Here is a 16,907-nt window from a genome sequence, read left to right as displayed (position 1 = left end):
TGGTTATAGGAGCTGCTATCTTTGAGAAGTTCTGAACGAACCTCCTGTAGTAACCTGCCAGTCCCAGAAAGCTTTTAATCTCAGTCACTGTAGTGGGTCTGGGCCAGTTAGCTACAGCCTCTATCTTCTTGGGATCTACCTCAATACCCTCTGCTGATACCACATGTCCCAAGAAGGAAATGCTCCTCAACCAAAACTCACACTTCGAGAACTTGACATATAAACCATGCTCTCTCAGTGTCTGCAGAACTATCCTCAGATGCTGGGCATGCTCCTCTGCATCTCTGGAATACACTAAAATATCATCGATGAAAACAATGACAAAGTGATCCAGAAACTCACTGAAAACTCTGTTCATGAGATCCATGAATGCTGCAGGGGCGTTAGTCAACCCGAACGGCATCACTAAGAACTCATAATGCCCATATCTGGTCCTGAAAGCTGTCTTTGGCACATCTGCCTCTCTGACTCTCAACTGATGATATCCGGATCTCAGATCTATTTTCGAGAAACAACCTGCTCCAGCTAGCTGGTCAAATAGATCATCAATCCTAGGTAGAGGATACCTATTCTTGGTAGTGACCTTGTTCAACTGTCTGTAGTCGATACAAAGTCTGAGTGATCCATCCTTCTTTCTGACAAAGAGCACTGGAGCACCCCAAGGCGAGGTACTAGGGCGGATGAAACCCTTATCTACCAAATCCTGCAATTGCTCTTTTAACTCTTTTAACTCTGCTGGCGCCATCCTGTAGGGAGGAATAGAGATAGGTCTGGTATCAGGCAACAATTCTATTTCAAACTCTATCTCCCTACCAGGTGGTAGTTCTGGAAGTTCGTCTGGGAACACATCGAGAAACTCTCGGACTACTGGTACTGTGGCTGGTTCCCTAACCTGACTGTCTAGCTCTCTCATATGAGCTAGAAACCCCTGACAACCCCTCCTAAGCAAACGACGAGCCTGAAGGGCTGAAATCATACCTCTGGGTGTACCTCTCCTGTCTCCTCTGAAGACACACTCTGACCCATCCTGGTCTCTGAGACTAACTATCTTCTCTCTACAGTCCAAAGTAGCACTATATGCAGATAGCCAATCCATCCCTAGAATGACATCAAAATCTGTCAAGTCTAGAACCACAAGATCAGTTGGAAGGCATCTACCCTCTATAAACACTGGACTGAAATGACAGACTGACACTGCTACTGATGGGTCATATTTAGGTCCACTGATCAAACCTAATCTCTCTATGGCTCTCGACGCAATAAAGGAATGAGAAGCACCGGGGTCCATCAAAGCATACACATCTGAACACCCAATGATGAGATTACCTGACACCACTGTGTTCGACGTGTTAGCCTCCTCCTGTGTCACAGTGAAAATCCGTGCTGGGGCTACCGGATTTCCACCTCGGGAACCTGCTGCTGAAGTAGAGGCTGCCCCTCTCCCTCTACCTCTGCCACTACTCTGAGGCATGACTGGAGCTGCTGGCTGCACCACACTGCCTGAACTCATCTGCTGGGATGGTGCAAAGGTCACCTGAGGACAATCCCGAGCAATATGCCCTTCCTGTCCACATCTAAAACAAGCTGTAGATCCCAACCGACAAACTCCTCCATGTGGTTTTCCGCATCTTCTACATACTGGAGCTGTGCCAGAGCTTGAGCCACTACATATTCCCAGACCTGACTTGACTTTATTCCAGAACTTACTCTTTGTTCCTTTTGCTCTATCCCATCTCTTGCTACCTGCAGTTGTTGAACTGGGGGCCTTAGAACCCGAAGCCTGTGCCTTTGACTGTTTCTGAATATTGGCACTAGCTTCTATTTTCCTGGCGGCGTCCACTATCGTGTGGAAACTCTCCTTTTCTGCTGGAAGAATCAAAGAAGAATACCTGGGATGCAGTCTCATAGTATATCTCCTTGCCTTCTTCTGATCAATATCATAGGCTTGACCCACATACTGAAGCAAATCCAGGAACTTATCTGTGAATTCATCAACACTCATCTCATCTGTTTGTCGCAACTGTTCGAACTCTATGACTTTCATCTCCCTAGAACTGTCAGGAAAAGCCCACCCTGCAAACTCATTGGCGAACTCTCCCCAAGACATACTGTTCATCCTGGGTTCCACATAATTCTTGAACCATTCTCTGGCCTTCTTGCATTTAAGTGTAAACCCTGCCATCTCAATGGCTCTACTATCATCAGCTCCCAATTCACTAGTTATCATCCTAACTGATCTGAGGTAGTCAAAAGGATCATCTCCCGTGTTGTATTTAGGAGCATCCAATTTCAAGTACTCCGTCATTTGCACTTTACCTCCAGATGAGCTAGGTTGATGTCTGTCAACAACAGGGGCTACTGGTTCTGGTGGTGGTGGTACTGGGTCATTTGGCTCTGGGTGGGCTGCACTTGGATGAGTAGGGGAAGGGGGATACATAGGATATGGTGGATAGTAAGGAGGATACGGCATATATGGCATGTAAGGAGGATATGGGACAAAACTAGAGTACTCCGACATACCTCCCATTGGATACTCTGGGTCCTGCGGAAAGGCTGGATAGCCAAAACCTGAGGCCTGAACGCCTCCCTGCGACTCTCCCATACCTTCCTCAAATCTGCCTATACCCATACTATCATCTCTAGACTGGTCAATCTCCATTGCCTCCCTCCTTTCCTCTGATCTTTCTCCTCTCGCTGTTCCCCTTCTGCTCTCGTCTACAGACCTTCTAGGGTCTATTGACGTACCTTCCCTGCTAGATCTCTGAGACCTTGCCCTTGGCAATGCAGGAGGACGAGCAGTTGGTCTCTCACTATCTGGTGGGACTCCAGTCAATCGAGCTGATCGACGAGTTCCTCTCATCGTTACTCACTGAAAAACAACACATAACATAACACTTTAGCACATAAACATCAATAAAGCACATGCATAACTCATGGCAGTAAACAGATAGGACTCAATACCCTATCCTAGTGGACATAATTCCTATTGTGCTTGACCACTTCTAACCTCTATGAGCCCAACACTGTCTCTATAGGTCCGACCATGTGAACCTAGGGCTCTGATACCAATCTGTAACGACCCCAAAATGGACCGTCACCGGCGCTAGGATTCAGGTCGGCTTAAGGCCGCCAAAACCCGTAGCAAGCCTGCTATACTCTCTGTGTACCTGTAAAACTCATACATGATCATATATTTTCTGTGAAAATAAAAACTCTTTGCTCTGAACCAAGGCTTAACCTGTGCATGCACTATCTCTGTACTCTGTACTCTGTACTCTGTACCCCTGACTAAAGCTTGCTCTAGCGGGTAACTCATACCTGTTAAGCCTGGTTTTTCACATACAGTAAAACAGATATACATATATCATATATAGATCATGTTATGAACAATATCACTAAGTCAAGCACATCTCTACCTGTATACACAACTATTACATCTTTTTCATATTACATGTCCACTTTAAGCTATTACAAGTCTCTTTACTCTTTACTCTTTTGGTATTCTGCTGCTCTCCTTTCTATACTGTACACTGAACCTGCAAAACTGGGGTTAAGGGAGTGGGATGAGCTCTATGGCCCAGTGAGTAGAACAGGAAAACATCTCATTAAAATATGATCTCATGGAATGCGTCATAACACAGACAAATCACATCAAGAGTAAACCTGTCACCACATAGTCCCAGTAACTCTGTGCCAGGGCGTAGAATCGAGCACCTGGTCTTCCTGTCATATATGTATATGTGTATATAACACCTCTGTACTTACCATTGCCAGGGCGTAGTCAAAGGCTCCTGGTCTTTACTATAACTGCCAGGGCGTAGTCAAAGGCTCCTGGTCTTTACTATACCTGCCAGGGCGTAGTCAAAGGCTCCTGGACTTCCTGTATGAGACTATTGGATCATTCAGCATTCACTCACATCATCAAATAACTATGCAATGCAACATATTCGTGTACGCTAATGCAAACAACCTGCTGTATACTCATGATGCATGAACTATGCTGAAAGCAGTTTATATCTCAATTAAAAGTATTCAATTTAGTTCCACTCACCTCTGGCTATCTGGACTGACTGACTCTGCAGGCTCTGAACACTCTGGAGCAGTACTCACTGCTGCTCTCTCTGGTTCCTCTGGTCTGTACCTATACAGATGGACGCAAATGAGGGACCAAACTAGCTTATGAACAACTCTATGAAACTCCCTAAGAATCCCCTTAAACTCACGCTAACATCCATGCAAAGCATGCAAAGGAAAGCTGGACAGGACACTTTCGGCGGCAGGTTCGGCGGCCGAAAGGCCTCTCCAGAGACGAAACTCAAGCACCTTCGGCGGCCGAACTTCCACTTTCGGCTGCCGAACCCTTTCGGGGGCAAGTTTCGGAGGCTGAAAGGCACTCCAGAGACGAAAGTCTCTAACCTTCGGCGGCCGAACTTCCCTCCAGAGCCGAAAGTCCAAAAGCTCGGGGGCAAGTTTGGACAGCCGAAGCCACCTCCTCTCACTACCTCAGAGGTTCGGCGGCCGAATGTTCTTTCGGCTGCCGAACCTGAGTTCATCAGCAGGGCAGAAACTTGCCCTGCCTCTCGCCAAATGCCCAAAACTCATCTCACACACAACCACCTCTATCCTCGACTTGCATACACTCATGTATATGCTCAAAGGGGTCAAAAACTAGCTAAAAACCCCAAACACACAACACAAACAACACAGAAACAAGCTTTATACACAAAAGCATCAAAACCTCTCTTTTTACCCTATTCATGCAACTCTCTCCACAAACCCCATAAACCTTCAGAAAACATAAAAACAAGCTCAGGATCTTCACTTACCTCTTGAAACCAAGAAGATGAACGATCCTCACGTGGAGTTTTGGAGCAAATCTCCTTCAAACTCTCCAAACTTCACAACTTTGAGTTTTTAGCTTAAAACCTTCAAAATACCATCAAAACTAATCAAATCTTTGCAAGATTGAATGAAAACATGAAAGAACACTCACAAAGGACAGGGTCTCACCTCAGAAGACAAAAGAAACGGTGCTCTTACCGCTTCAACCGACTGAGGGCCATTTATAGGTGGCTGGCCAGACCACCTTCGGCGGCCACACGTGAAACCGAAAGCCATGCATGTTCGGCGGCCGAACCTTAACTTCGGCGGTCGAACCTGGCTTTTCTGCCTTGGTTCATTTCATTCACAAAACTCATTTCCTTATGCATTAACACTATAAAACATACCAAAACATATTAGAAAAACCATCCCTCTCACCCTTCTAGAGCCTTCCGACATCCGAAACTCCATCGGAAAGTAGAATTCCGATGCCGGACTCTAGCCGGGTATTACAATTGTGGATAGTATTATGCTTGGCCCATTGATAGTTGTAATCCCTTTTGTACATGATCTTTATGTAAATGTTTTAATGATGAGATATGTTGAACCAAACTTGATGTATGAGACGCTGACCTTGCTAGAGCATTTGATGAGGGCTCTAGTATGGGGTTTTATGTATACAGTTATGATGCATGCACAGATCAAGCTTGGTAGGTGAAAAGTCAAAAGATTTATGTAAATGTATGATTATGTATGTGATTTTATCAGGTACACAGGATGCATAGTAGGCTTGCTACGGGTTCCGGCGACCTTCAGTCGATATAAATCCTAGCGCCGGTAGCGGTCCGGGTTCCAGGTCGTTACATCCAATCTACAACAGATAATGCATGATCAAGTTTTGCCTGAGCCTCAGTAGCAAGACTCTGCAGAAGGTTAATTATCACCAACTTTATATTCCGCACTGCCAAATTTAACCATCTCATCTCCAGGTTGTAAATCATCAACTATCTCATTAATACCTGCTTCAAGCTCTATTCAATAACTCTCTCAATATATCTCATTCAAATTTCAGTATCTGCTATAATCTTCATGGAATAATGGCCTTAAAGCAAGCCTAGCTGAATACAGAACTAGTATATTTTCAGATATTTTCTCTGTCATGCTATCAGACTAGAACTTTAATAGCATTGCTGTTAAATTCCAGATGAGACTCATAAATAAAAATATGAAATTTACTACTACAACTGCTATCACAGAGGATTTCTCTTTTCACCCCATAGTACAAAAGAAATTTACAAATACTAAATAAATTCATGCATGGATATCCTCTCATTACTTCATAAGGTTGCTACTAGCAGATATTCAATGAATTCAATAAATACATAAGAACTAATATTCGTAGATAGAACATCTGAAAAATTTTTAACTAACTCAATCTCATTCCATTAAAATTGAAAGCCACAAAAACTTAATTAAATGACAAACTTTCTACTACTCAATAATCTAACTAGTATATAAATTTATCTAATAATCAAGCTATGCACTGAAGCTTTTCGAAGATGTCACGAATGATCCATCGTGCCATGAAGAAATAGGCCTTTTCAGTTGAATGCACTCCATCCCAACTTATACGTTCTTGAGGTTTATCACAAACTGCTATATTAAGAGCTCCACACATTCTATTTAGACTAAATTCATAATCACCTCCACTCCCACAACAAGCTTTTTGCAGTGATTTTGGATCAAAACCTTTTCCATGAAACAAGTAACCTAGTGTTAGTTTCAGTAATGCAAATATGTTGAACCCACAATTTACTAATTTTAAAGACTTACCAAGCAATGCAGCTTTCCTCAAAATCCACATGTAGGCACTGTAGTAATCCCCATATACCACATTCACTTTTGGATTCTCTTCTTGCAATTCTTTAATTGCTTGTTGGAGTTGCTCATTGTGATACATTGCAAAGTTATTCAGTCCTTTGAGGGAAATTCATCGTATTCACTAGAATCATTCGAGTGAAATCCACTAAGATATATGGGCATGCAACCGATTGGAAAATTCCTAGGAATAATAACTCGAATAGCACCAAATCGAATAACCCTCTACAGAAAACATGTAGGAAAGTTATAGTTGGACTAGGATTCTGTAAAGAAATCCCTCCATGCTAAAATCTGATGGCCTAACACATATAGAACACCTGTAATATAAAACAAATTACTCATAGTCATATTATCAAACACCTCACCTCAATGGCATAATCTCAAAAATCTTAAGTTATATATGTAATAACTTTCGAATCCCTCAAAATAAACTAACAAACACTTTTTAGATTTATAATTTACTTTATAATTTTTTATTAACTTAATTTTTATTAAATATTAAAAAATATTTTAAATATTCACTTAGAAAAATATTATGAGAAATTATTTTAGAAATAAAATAAAATAAAATATGATTATAATAGTCAGTTTATATAATAATATAATATAAAACATAAAGCAAATAATAATTTTAGAACGAGAAAAAAAAAGTAAAAAAGAGGTAAGGAATAAAGACCGTATTTATTTTAACAAAATTTTTGTCATCATTTTTCAACATCTGAAATATTATTTTATATAATATAATTCCAATTGATTTCGTTTTTGAAAGCATTTTTAAAATTTTTTAGTATTTTTTTACTTTGTATTTAAGATATTTAAAAAATTTATCGGTGAAAATTATTTTATATATTTTGATAACCTTATTATGTTTCTAGATGTTTATCTTATTAAATGGAGCTTGATATTAACAAAAAAAAAAAAAAACTTTACTTTTCAACTTTGTATAAATATAGATTTTTTTATTTTAGTTTAAGTAATTATTTTTATAGCTCAAAATCATTAAACTTAATTTGAAATCAGTTTATGCAACATAATTTTTACCATCTAAGTTCTTCGATTTTATTTTATTATTAGAAATATATATATGTAGATGGAAATATGAGTTGAAACTTGGCTTAAAAATAAAGTTTTGAAGTGGAAAATGAAAGTTTGAAAAGCTTAAAAGTTAAAATGAAAATTTTAAAATTATTTAAAAGGTTTCAAGTGTAATTTTTTTAAGAAGTTTGTTGCTCCTCTGCCTCCTTTACTTGTTGTATGGCGCAAAACCGCCTTTATCCAACTTTTAGAAAAATAAAATATAAAAAAAAGAGTGAAAAAAATAAAGAATCAGAATATAAGCCTAAGGAGGAAACTATTAATGGTATTCTTGTGATAGAATATAAATTTAGCGTATATTACGCTTCATATTTAATACTAATCTAAGTAATTTTCTATTAATTTTGTGTCTTTTATCATATTTTTACAGAAAAACAAAAAATCAGTTAATTTGATAAATATCTTGAGAAAATGGCTGAACAAAGCCTTAACTAGCGTTTTGGGTAAACCTACTGACTATTTTTGTTCGCCCACTACCAAAAATTACCTAAGGCTCTAGATAGAAAGTGTTAAATGACCTAGTCAATCTTTGACCTACGCCTTGCCCAAACCCCTAGGTAAATCTACAGTCTGCGACAAAAAGCACACTTGATGTGAAAATAAAGAAAATAAGATCTTCCCATTAAAGATACGCGATCTCACACGATTCATTCCAAATTTCACGGCATGATCTAGTTTAAACTTACCACGTAGTTTGGTTTCTTATTGGATCTCTCTAATTCTTAAACCGGTTGATAAATTAAATTCAATAGACGTTTTTTAGATTGTTTGTTGACTAAAGTTAATTAGCGAACATTTTCTAATTAATTTACATCTAAGAAGAGATTGGTTGTGAGGAGCGTCTCCCATAACTAGAACCAATCTATTGGAATAAATAAATATATTTTTGCTTCAATAATCAATTCTCACAACTGAAATGGATCATATTTTTCAATAGAATTTGTTTATATTGATTTTCTCTAAGTTAATATTTGATTTTTTTTCTTAGTTATTACTTTCTTTAATTGTTTTATCTTTTTTTTTTTCCTTTAGTTTCACCCTTCATCAAAACTTTCCTTTTTATTTTTATTGTTTGTTTTCCTAGTTATTGATTGGAACTTTTTAGTATCAATTTCTTATCCTATGGTAAACTCAAGCATTGGGGAAATGAGTTCCCAAGAGGAGAAGGATCTAGAGGAATGTCGGGTCCAAGATGGAGTCGAATGTCCGATCCAAGGTGAAGCCGAGTTGCCGAAAGGGCTACCATCGAGAGAAATGGTGGTTTGTGCTTTGGATGGTGGATCCAACAGGGAGTTGGTAGCCGAATATCCAAGGGAGGTGGTGTTGCCCAAGCGAGAGAGGTAAAGGCAACGTTGCTCAAAGGAGAAGAGAAATAATAGGTGCAAGGCCGACGGACTAGCGAAGTCACCTAACCACGTGGACAAAAGAAGTGCTACTGGGGCATAAGTAGAGAATGGCCAAGGCAACAAGGAGCACGTGGGTGAACATGCATTGCATGTAGGTGCACATGCAAGTGGAATCAACATGGAGCATGTAGGTGGACATACAAGTGGGATCGATATGGAGCATGTAGGTGGACATGCCGGTAGATCTGACTCTAGCTCGTGCGTTAGAGGACGTACGAGGAGGATGCGATGAAGTTGTCGCCAGGATGAGTGAGGGAGGATGTCACGGTCTAAGAGTGGTGAGACTAAGAAACCCCACAATTCAAGGAAAAATGAGTCGAGGAGGTCATAGAGGCAAAATCGGCGAAGTATTGCTAGCGGTGCATGCGGCAGCCAATTGGTAGGCCAATGGGCTAATTCTGCATCAAGGGCAGATTTGGTGTCGCAAGCTGGCAGTAGGCTGAATGAGGTTCAGCCTGGGGCTAATGATGTGTAGTGGCTGGTCAGAACGTTGGTTGGTGATGGAGTTGCTAGGTTGCCAGAAATGAGTTGCTATACGACTGGCAGGAAGTTGGGGCACATGGCAGGCCAGCAGGCTAATGAGGTGCAGCGGCTGGTCAGAACGCTGGTTGGTAATGGAGCTACTAGGCTGCCAGAAATGAGTTGCGCTTGGACTGGCAGGAGGCTGGGGTGCATGGCAAGCCAATAGGCTAATAAGGTTCACTAGGGGAGTTTCCAAGGATTGGCAAGGCTGCTGAAAGTATTGTTGGGCCATTGGGACAGTGGTAGGTCGCTGGAGGCAAGGACAAGCCCAACTCAGATGTTGCAGACTGCTGGGAAGAAGCAAGCATGGGCCCAACACTGTAGAAACAAGGTTCATGGCTACAGTGCTGGTTCGGCACGAGATAGGCCTGCGGGAGTTGCAGCACACACGAGCTAGCGCCCAAATGAGGTTCAAAGGTGCGCATTCCAGCAGGCAGATAGGCGAGCGACCCAACAGGCAGGTGAAGTTTGCAAATGTGCAGCCTAGAGCCTAAACGAGGTTCATAGAGGCACTGTAGCGAGCAGAAGGTGACCAACACGTGCAGCAACGGGCCCGCAGCAGGCAGGCATGCAGCAAGTGGGGCTAGCGTGCCCTCAGGATTGCCAGACTTGCTAGAAATGACCAGATGAGGTTCAAAATGGGCAGAAACTGTCAGAACATCCCAAAACTGCTGGGAAACAGCCAAGGCAGCAGAATAGGACAGAATGGAGACAGAAGAAGCTTCTCCAAGAAGCAGCTTGCTTGGGAAGATTGGACAGCAGCTTGCTGGGGAAGCTCGACAATAGCTTGCTGAGGAAGCTTCGCATCTCAGCCACAAATGGGGATGTGGCAGCCCTATAAATACCACTTAAGAGGTTCATTTAGAAACATGAGAGATATGGAAACATGGAGAGATGGAGTGACATAGAGACATTCTAGACAGCAAGTCAATATTCTGCTAGACATTTGTTGTAACCTCCATTATATTTCTCCATCACTTAGTATATTCTCTAACACCCCAAATACTCTTCCCAATCTTTTGTGTGTGTGATTGGCTTCTACAACACCTTGAGGTCTCAATTACCCAAGGTTGTGCTTATTGACCGCTGTGAGCACTTGTAATCTGTTGATTGCTGGAATCAACCCTTTTATTCATCTTCCGCTGTGTATTGAGAGATTAGGGCTAATTTAGTTCGACAGACTGAGTTAAGTGTCGCACGGCTTGAGTGTTTTTCGGGGTTGGAATCGCTAAGCACGTGACAATATATGCGATAAGTGTCAAGTAGAAGTGTAGTGATGTATGCAACTGAGACACAGATCGATAGACTTGAACTTTGTTCCTACATGACCCGATCAATTTGATTAATTTTTCTCTTTCCACATGCTCTTTTCTTCCTCCATTACTTTCTTTTTTCTTTCATTCCTTACATTATATCTTTCTCTCCTAACTATTATTTAATTCTTTTTTTTTATTTCATTTCCCAATTAAATTCATTCTCAATATTTATTTTAAGGGTTCTATTTCTTTGTTTTGATTTCAAGTCCCTATTGCTTGAAGTTCTTGAAATTTAACATTGTACTAATTTCTCTTCTTAAATTTTTTTTTTCTCAATTTCTTTTGGAAACAAATATAACCACATTTGGGAGCTAAAATTCTCTAGGAATGTTGATTAGTTAGGGCTACTCGAAATAAGAAAGACCCTGTTGGCTAGAGCAATTGTTAGAGTGACTTTTTCTAATGGCTGAAAATCCATTAGTAATTTTAACGGATTTATTAACGGATTTTCAAATCCGTTGGTAAATCTTAATGTAAAAAAATTTATGTAAAAATTTACCAACGGATTTCAAATCCGTTGGTAATCTGTTAGTATTATTAACGGATTTCAAAATATGTTGGTAACTTATAAATATATAAAATAATTAGTATTGAAAATTACTAACGGACTTAAAATCCATTAGTAAATCCGTTTGTAATTCACTAACAGATGTCATCCGTTAATAAATTCGTTGGTAAATTTAAAATGAAATCTTGGGTAAAATTTTCGCATTTTTTTTAAAACCCATATTTTTTTGTTACCAATGGATTTACTAACGGATTTCAAATCCGTTAGTAATTTTTGGAGGGAAAAAACCCATTTTTTTTTAAAATTTACTAATGAATTTGAATCTGTTAGTAAATCCGATAATAATTTGCTTTTATAAATATAACACCACCCTTTTTTCTTTTATCGTTCATTCATTTTATCATTTTTATTTCTTCCATTTTCTTTCCCTTTCTCTCATTTTCTTTCTTTTTCTATTATTTTCTTTCATTTCACTTTCTTATCTAATTTTTATCTTCTCATTTTTTTTCTATTATTTTCCTTTCATCTCTTATCCTTTTTTATCTCATTCTCTTCTCTCTTCTATTATTTTCTTTATTTTCCTCCATAATTTTCCTTTCACTTTCTCCATTTTCTTTCCATTATTTTCTTCCATTTCTTCTCTTATTCTTAATTTTCTCTATAATTATCATTCATATTATTTCCTCTCATATCATTTTCTTTCTATCTATACTTTTTCTATTATTTTCTCTTCATTTATTTTATTCTCTAATAATTTCCTCTTTTTTTCTCATTTTTCTAATAATCTTTTTACTCTACTCTCATTCTTCCTTCTTTCTAATAATTTTTATTTTTCTATCATTTTTTTCTTTTTCTCTTCTTTCTTTCTTTTTTTTTTTTTTTATCATTTTCTCTACTCTACTTTTCTCTTATTTCTACTTTCTATATATTTCTAATAAATATTGGACATAAATTACAAACTTAGTAACCATAATAATATAATTTTATTATCTAATCGAAATAATAATTATTTTAAAAGTATTTAAATTTCCAATAAATTTACTAACGGATTTCAATCCGTTGGTAATTTACTAACAGATTTACCAACGGATTTAAAATCTGTTAGTAAATTATTTTTCTCTCAATTTACTGACGGATTTAAAATCCGTTAGTAAATCCGTTAGTATTACTAACAAAAATTCCATTAGTAAATCCTTTAGTATTATTAACGGATCTGAAAGCCGTTGGTAAAAATTTATCAATGAGCTTTTTAACAACGGATCGTAATCCGTTAGTAATCCGTTGGTAAATCGTTTACCAACGGATTTTTACAAAATTACCAACGGAAAAATCCGTTGGTAATCCAGAAATTTTTTGTAGTGTTAATAAGTTTTTAAAAATATAGGGACTAACTTATTAATAATGACAATATTCAAGAACTAAATTATAAATCTCACATTTAATTATTACAACTTGGTTTAAAGAGTGGAGTAAAATGCTCTCTTTCATATTCCATCGAAGGAGAAATCCAGTCCTAATAATTCCTATTGAAACTCTAATCCTTCTCCTCTGGCATGGAGCTGAAGGGGTATATAAGCATCAATCATTTGGTAAATTAATAACAGGTCTGAGCTGCATCAAAGCTGATCCATGTATAATATTAGGGGTATATAAGCATCAATCATTTGGTAAATTAATAACAGGTCTGAGCTGCATCAAAGCTGATCCATGTATAATATTTGATAAAATGTTTGAGAGAGATTGATTATTGCATGTTTATTGTGTGTGATGGTGTTAGATTTTTTCAGTTATTTAGCAATACTATAGTTATTTTAAATTTTACAAACAACAATTTTGACGGAAATATCTTAAATTTTGATTAGTGTAAAATTTAAAGATTTAAAGTATTTGGTTTTAAAAAAATAGAAACTAATATGTTAATTATGTTTAAATTTTGAGATTAAAGTGTAATTTATTCTATCTCTAATAATAATATGGGTAAGAATAATTTTCTATTTTTAATAACAAGGACAAGTACACCTGTTTATGATTTGATTCAAACTGTGAATCAGAATAGAAGTGAATTCGACTAGATCTTTATATTAGGGTTAGTTATAGGCGCCTTCCTTTGAACAAAAATCAAAATTAGCTTGTTTGAATTGACGGTCCAATTTAGTTTCAGTTTAATCATCTAATAAAATTGTGGCACTTAAAATTGATAAGTGAAAAGTTAATTATCAAAAGTTTAAATTTTTTTTTATAGGTAACAAATATTATTTCCATTTAAATTTAAATATTACTTTATTTTTCATATTATGAAAATGGATACCTTATGTACAATTTACTATTTACTCAATTATTAATTTGATAATATTTAATATCTATATTTATTTCTTTATTTTTTATTTATTTTTATATTAAAAATTTTTTCGAATTAAAATTGCATTGACGATTCAAAATTTAGATTTAATTGGAACCAAAACTAGCATATATAAGAATTGCTAATAGCATATATAAGCAACATAAGAATTAATATTGATAGATATAACATCTAAAAAATGTTAACCAACTGAATTTCTTTCCATTAAAATTAAAAGCCACAAACTAAATTAAATGACAAACTTTCAAACTAGTATATAAATTTATGAAATAATCAAGCTATGCACTTAAGCTTTTGGAAGATGTTGCGAATGATCCATCGAGCCATGAAGAAATAGGCCTTTTCAGTTGAATGTACTCCATCCCAACTGATATGTTCTTGAGGTGTATGACAAACTGGTACGTTAGGAGCCCCACACATTCTATTAAGACTAAAATCATAATCACCTCCACTCCCACAACAAGCCTTTTGCAGTGATTTTGGATCAAACCCTGTTTCCATGAAGCAACGCAACGTTAGTTTCAGTAGTTAATGTTATGTTAAACCACAATTTGCAGACTTCAAAAACTCACCAAGCAATGCAGCTTTACTCAAAATCCACTTGTAGGCATTGTAGTAATCCCCATATACTATATTCACTTTTGGATTCTCTTCTTGCAATTCTTTAATTGCTTGCTGGAGTTGCTCATTGTGATACATTGCAAAGTTATTCAGTCCTTTGAGGCAATGAAATTCATCATATTCACTAGAATCATTGGAGTGAAATCCACTAAGATATATGGGCATGCAACCGATTGGAAAATTCCCAGGAACAATAACCCGAGCAGCACCAAATCCAATAACCCTCTACAGAAAACATGTAGGAAATTTAAGGTAATGAAAAGATGAACAGAAGAAATCAATTACTCTATGTTTGAAGAAAATTAACTAACCATAACAGCTTCTTTGATAGCTTTAACAACATCAGATACCATGGACTTCAACTCATCAATACTCTTGCCTTGAAAGAAAGCATAGTTATAATCATTGCCTCCAATCTCCCCAACCATGAACAAAGATCTCTTATGTTTCTCTACACATTCTGTAAAATATAAGAAGGATAAGACAATAGTAAGCATAGTTATAAGTTCAATAAATAATTTATCTTATTATAAAGTATGATGCATCAGTAATATATAGTGACCTTTGGAACTATGGCAGGTTGTATTGAAATGGGTATGCATCCAGTTGAGTTGTTTGGTAAGAGAACTATTGGTGACAGGGGCAATCACTCCTTTTTCTGCAAGAAATTCCACAGGCAATGCAGTAGAGCCAGCAACTGCAAAATTCACGCCATGTGTCTTGCTGGAACTAGCATTCAAATATGCTTCAAGAAGTGGAATACCAGCTGATTTTGCTGTCAAAATACAAACAAGTGCAATAATTATCTTAAGCGCACACAAAAGAGCATATAAAACGTGAAATAATATAGTGGTTTCTTACCAATGAAATCAATAATGAGCAAGCCATTGGAGCATCTACCAGTTGGATTCGTGTACAGGTTTTGGCCATAGGGAAGTCTAGAAAAAACAGAAGCAGGGTCCTCTTGGATCAAATTGCCAGTGTCAGAAATTGAATCCCCAAGGTTGTATATGGCCTCAAACTCACAAGCCTTGAGAAGATGAGCATTAGATGTAGGCAGAAGAAGAAAAAGGAAAAGGGAACAGAGAAGCAAAGGGAAAAGAAGCTTGGAGGAAGCCATGGCTGTAGAGAATAAAGAGTTTCAACTATTGCTGGCTTTGGCAAACTAGAGTGAAAACAATTGCATCTATTTATGGTCATACGAAGTCCATGCAGAGTTAGAAATCAGAAGTCAAATACGACTTGGTTCTGTCCTGATCTTTGCATCCTATTTGGATATGAAATCCGAGATTAAGTTATAGTTGGACTTTCGACAGAAAAAAAAAAAAAAAAGAAGTTATAGTTGGACTAGGATTCTGTGAAGAAATCACTCAATGCTAAAATCTGATGGCCTAATACATATAAAACACCTGTAATATAAAATAAATTATTCATAGTCATATTATGAAACAACTCATTGCAATGTCAACGCATAATCTTGAAAATATTAGATTATATATCTTATAACTTTCGAATCCCTCAAAACAAACAAACAAACACTTTTTAGATTTATAATTTATTTCATAATTTTTTATTAACTTAACTTTTATTAAATATCAAAAATATTCACTTAAAAAAATAATTTGAGAAGTTATTTTTAAAATAAAATAAAATGAAATTATAATAGTCAATTTATATAAAATATAATGTAAAATAAAAAGTAAATAATAATTTTAGAACGACAAAAAAAGAAAAGTGATAAAGAGATATGAAATACAAACGGTATTTATTTTATTTTTTCTATCCTAATAAAATTTTTATATAAAACAAGTAATTATTTTAAGTAATTATTTTTATACCTCAAGATCATTAAACCTAATTTGAAATCAGTTTATATAACATAATTTTTACTATCTATATATATGTGTGTGGATGGAAATATGAGTTGAAACTTGGTTTAAAAATAATGTTTTGAAGTGGGAAATGAAAGTTTGAAAAGCTTAAAAATTAAAATGAAATTTTAAAATATTTAAAAGGATTAAGTGTAATTTTTTTAAGAAGGTTGTTGCTCCTCCGCCTCCTTTACTTGCTGTATGGTGCAATGCCGCTTTCACCCAACTTTTAAAAATATAAAAATTTAAAAAAAAGAGTCGAAAAGAAATAAAAAATCAGGATACAAATGGTATTCTTATAATAGAGCACACATTTAGCATATACTTCATATCTAACACTAATGTAAGTAACTTTCTATTAATTTTGTGTCTTTTGTCATGTTTTTACTGTAAAATAAAGAATCAGTTAATTTGACAAATATCTTGAAAAAACTGCTAAACAAAGCCTTAACCAACGATTTGGATAAACCTATTGACTATTTTTATTCGTTCAGTACCAAAAATTAC

At 36.6% G+C, this 16,907-nt stretch overlaps 1 protein-coding gene across 1 annotated transcript; it reads right to left on the bottom strand.

The window, feature by feature from the left end:
- Nucleotides 1-6,352: 6,352 nt before the first annotated feature.
- LOC110617834 (GDSL esterase/lipase At5g03980-like) lies at nt 6,353-15,765 on the bottom strand. Its single transcript, XM_043957743.1, has 5 exons — nt 15,391-15,765; nt 15,092-15,304; nt 14,841-14,980; nt 14,481-14,754; nt 6,353-6,570 (listed from the first exon to the last, which is right to left on the bottom strand). Exons 1-5 carry the CDS (start codon nt 15,647-15,649, stop codon nt 6,353-6,355), a joined length of 1,104 nt encoding a protein of 367 aa, XP_043813678.1. The 5' UTR covers nt 15,650-15,765.
- Between the last annotated feature and the right edge of the window lie 1,142 nt (nt 15,766-16,907).

This window comes from Manihot esculenta, chromosome 6 (genome assembly GCF_001659605.2).
Source record: "Manihot esculenta cultivar AM560-2 chromosome 6, M.esculenta_v8, whole genome shotgun sequence".
Classification (NCBI taxonomy): domain Eukaryota; kingdom Viridiplantae; phylum Streptophyta; class Magnoliopsida; order Malpighiales; family Euphorbiaceae; genus Manihot; species Manihot esculenta.
This window is presented reverse-complemented; position numbering and strand designations above follow the sequence as displayed.

What these genes read in the sequence shown, in the direction of transcription:
- LOC110617834 (XM_043957743.1), bottom strand. Translation starts at nt 15,649, where the DNA reads ATGGCTTCCTCCAAGCTTCTTTTCCCTTTGCTTCTCTGTTCCCTTTTC. An exon ending in GCTCATTATTGATTTCATTG is followed by an intron (nt 15,305 to 15,390) that starts GTAAGAAACCAC and finishes GTATTTTGACAG; the next exon opens with CAAAATCAGCTGGTATTCCA. An exon ending in CTATCAAAGAAGCTGTTATG is followed by an intron (nt 14,755 to 14,840) that starts GTTAGTTAATTT and finishes TGTTTTCTGTAG; the next exon opens with AGGGTTATTGGATTTGGTGC.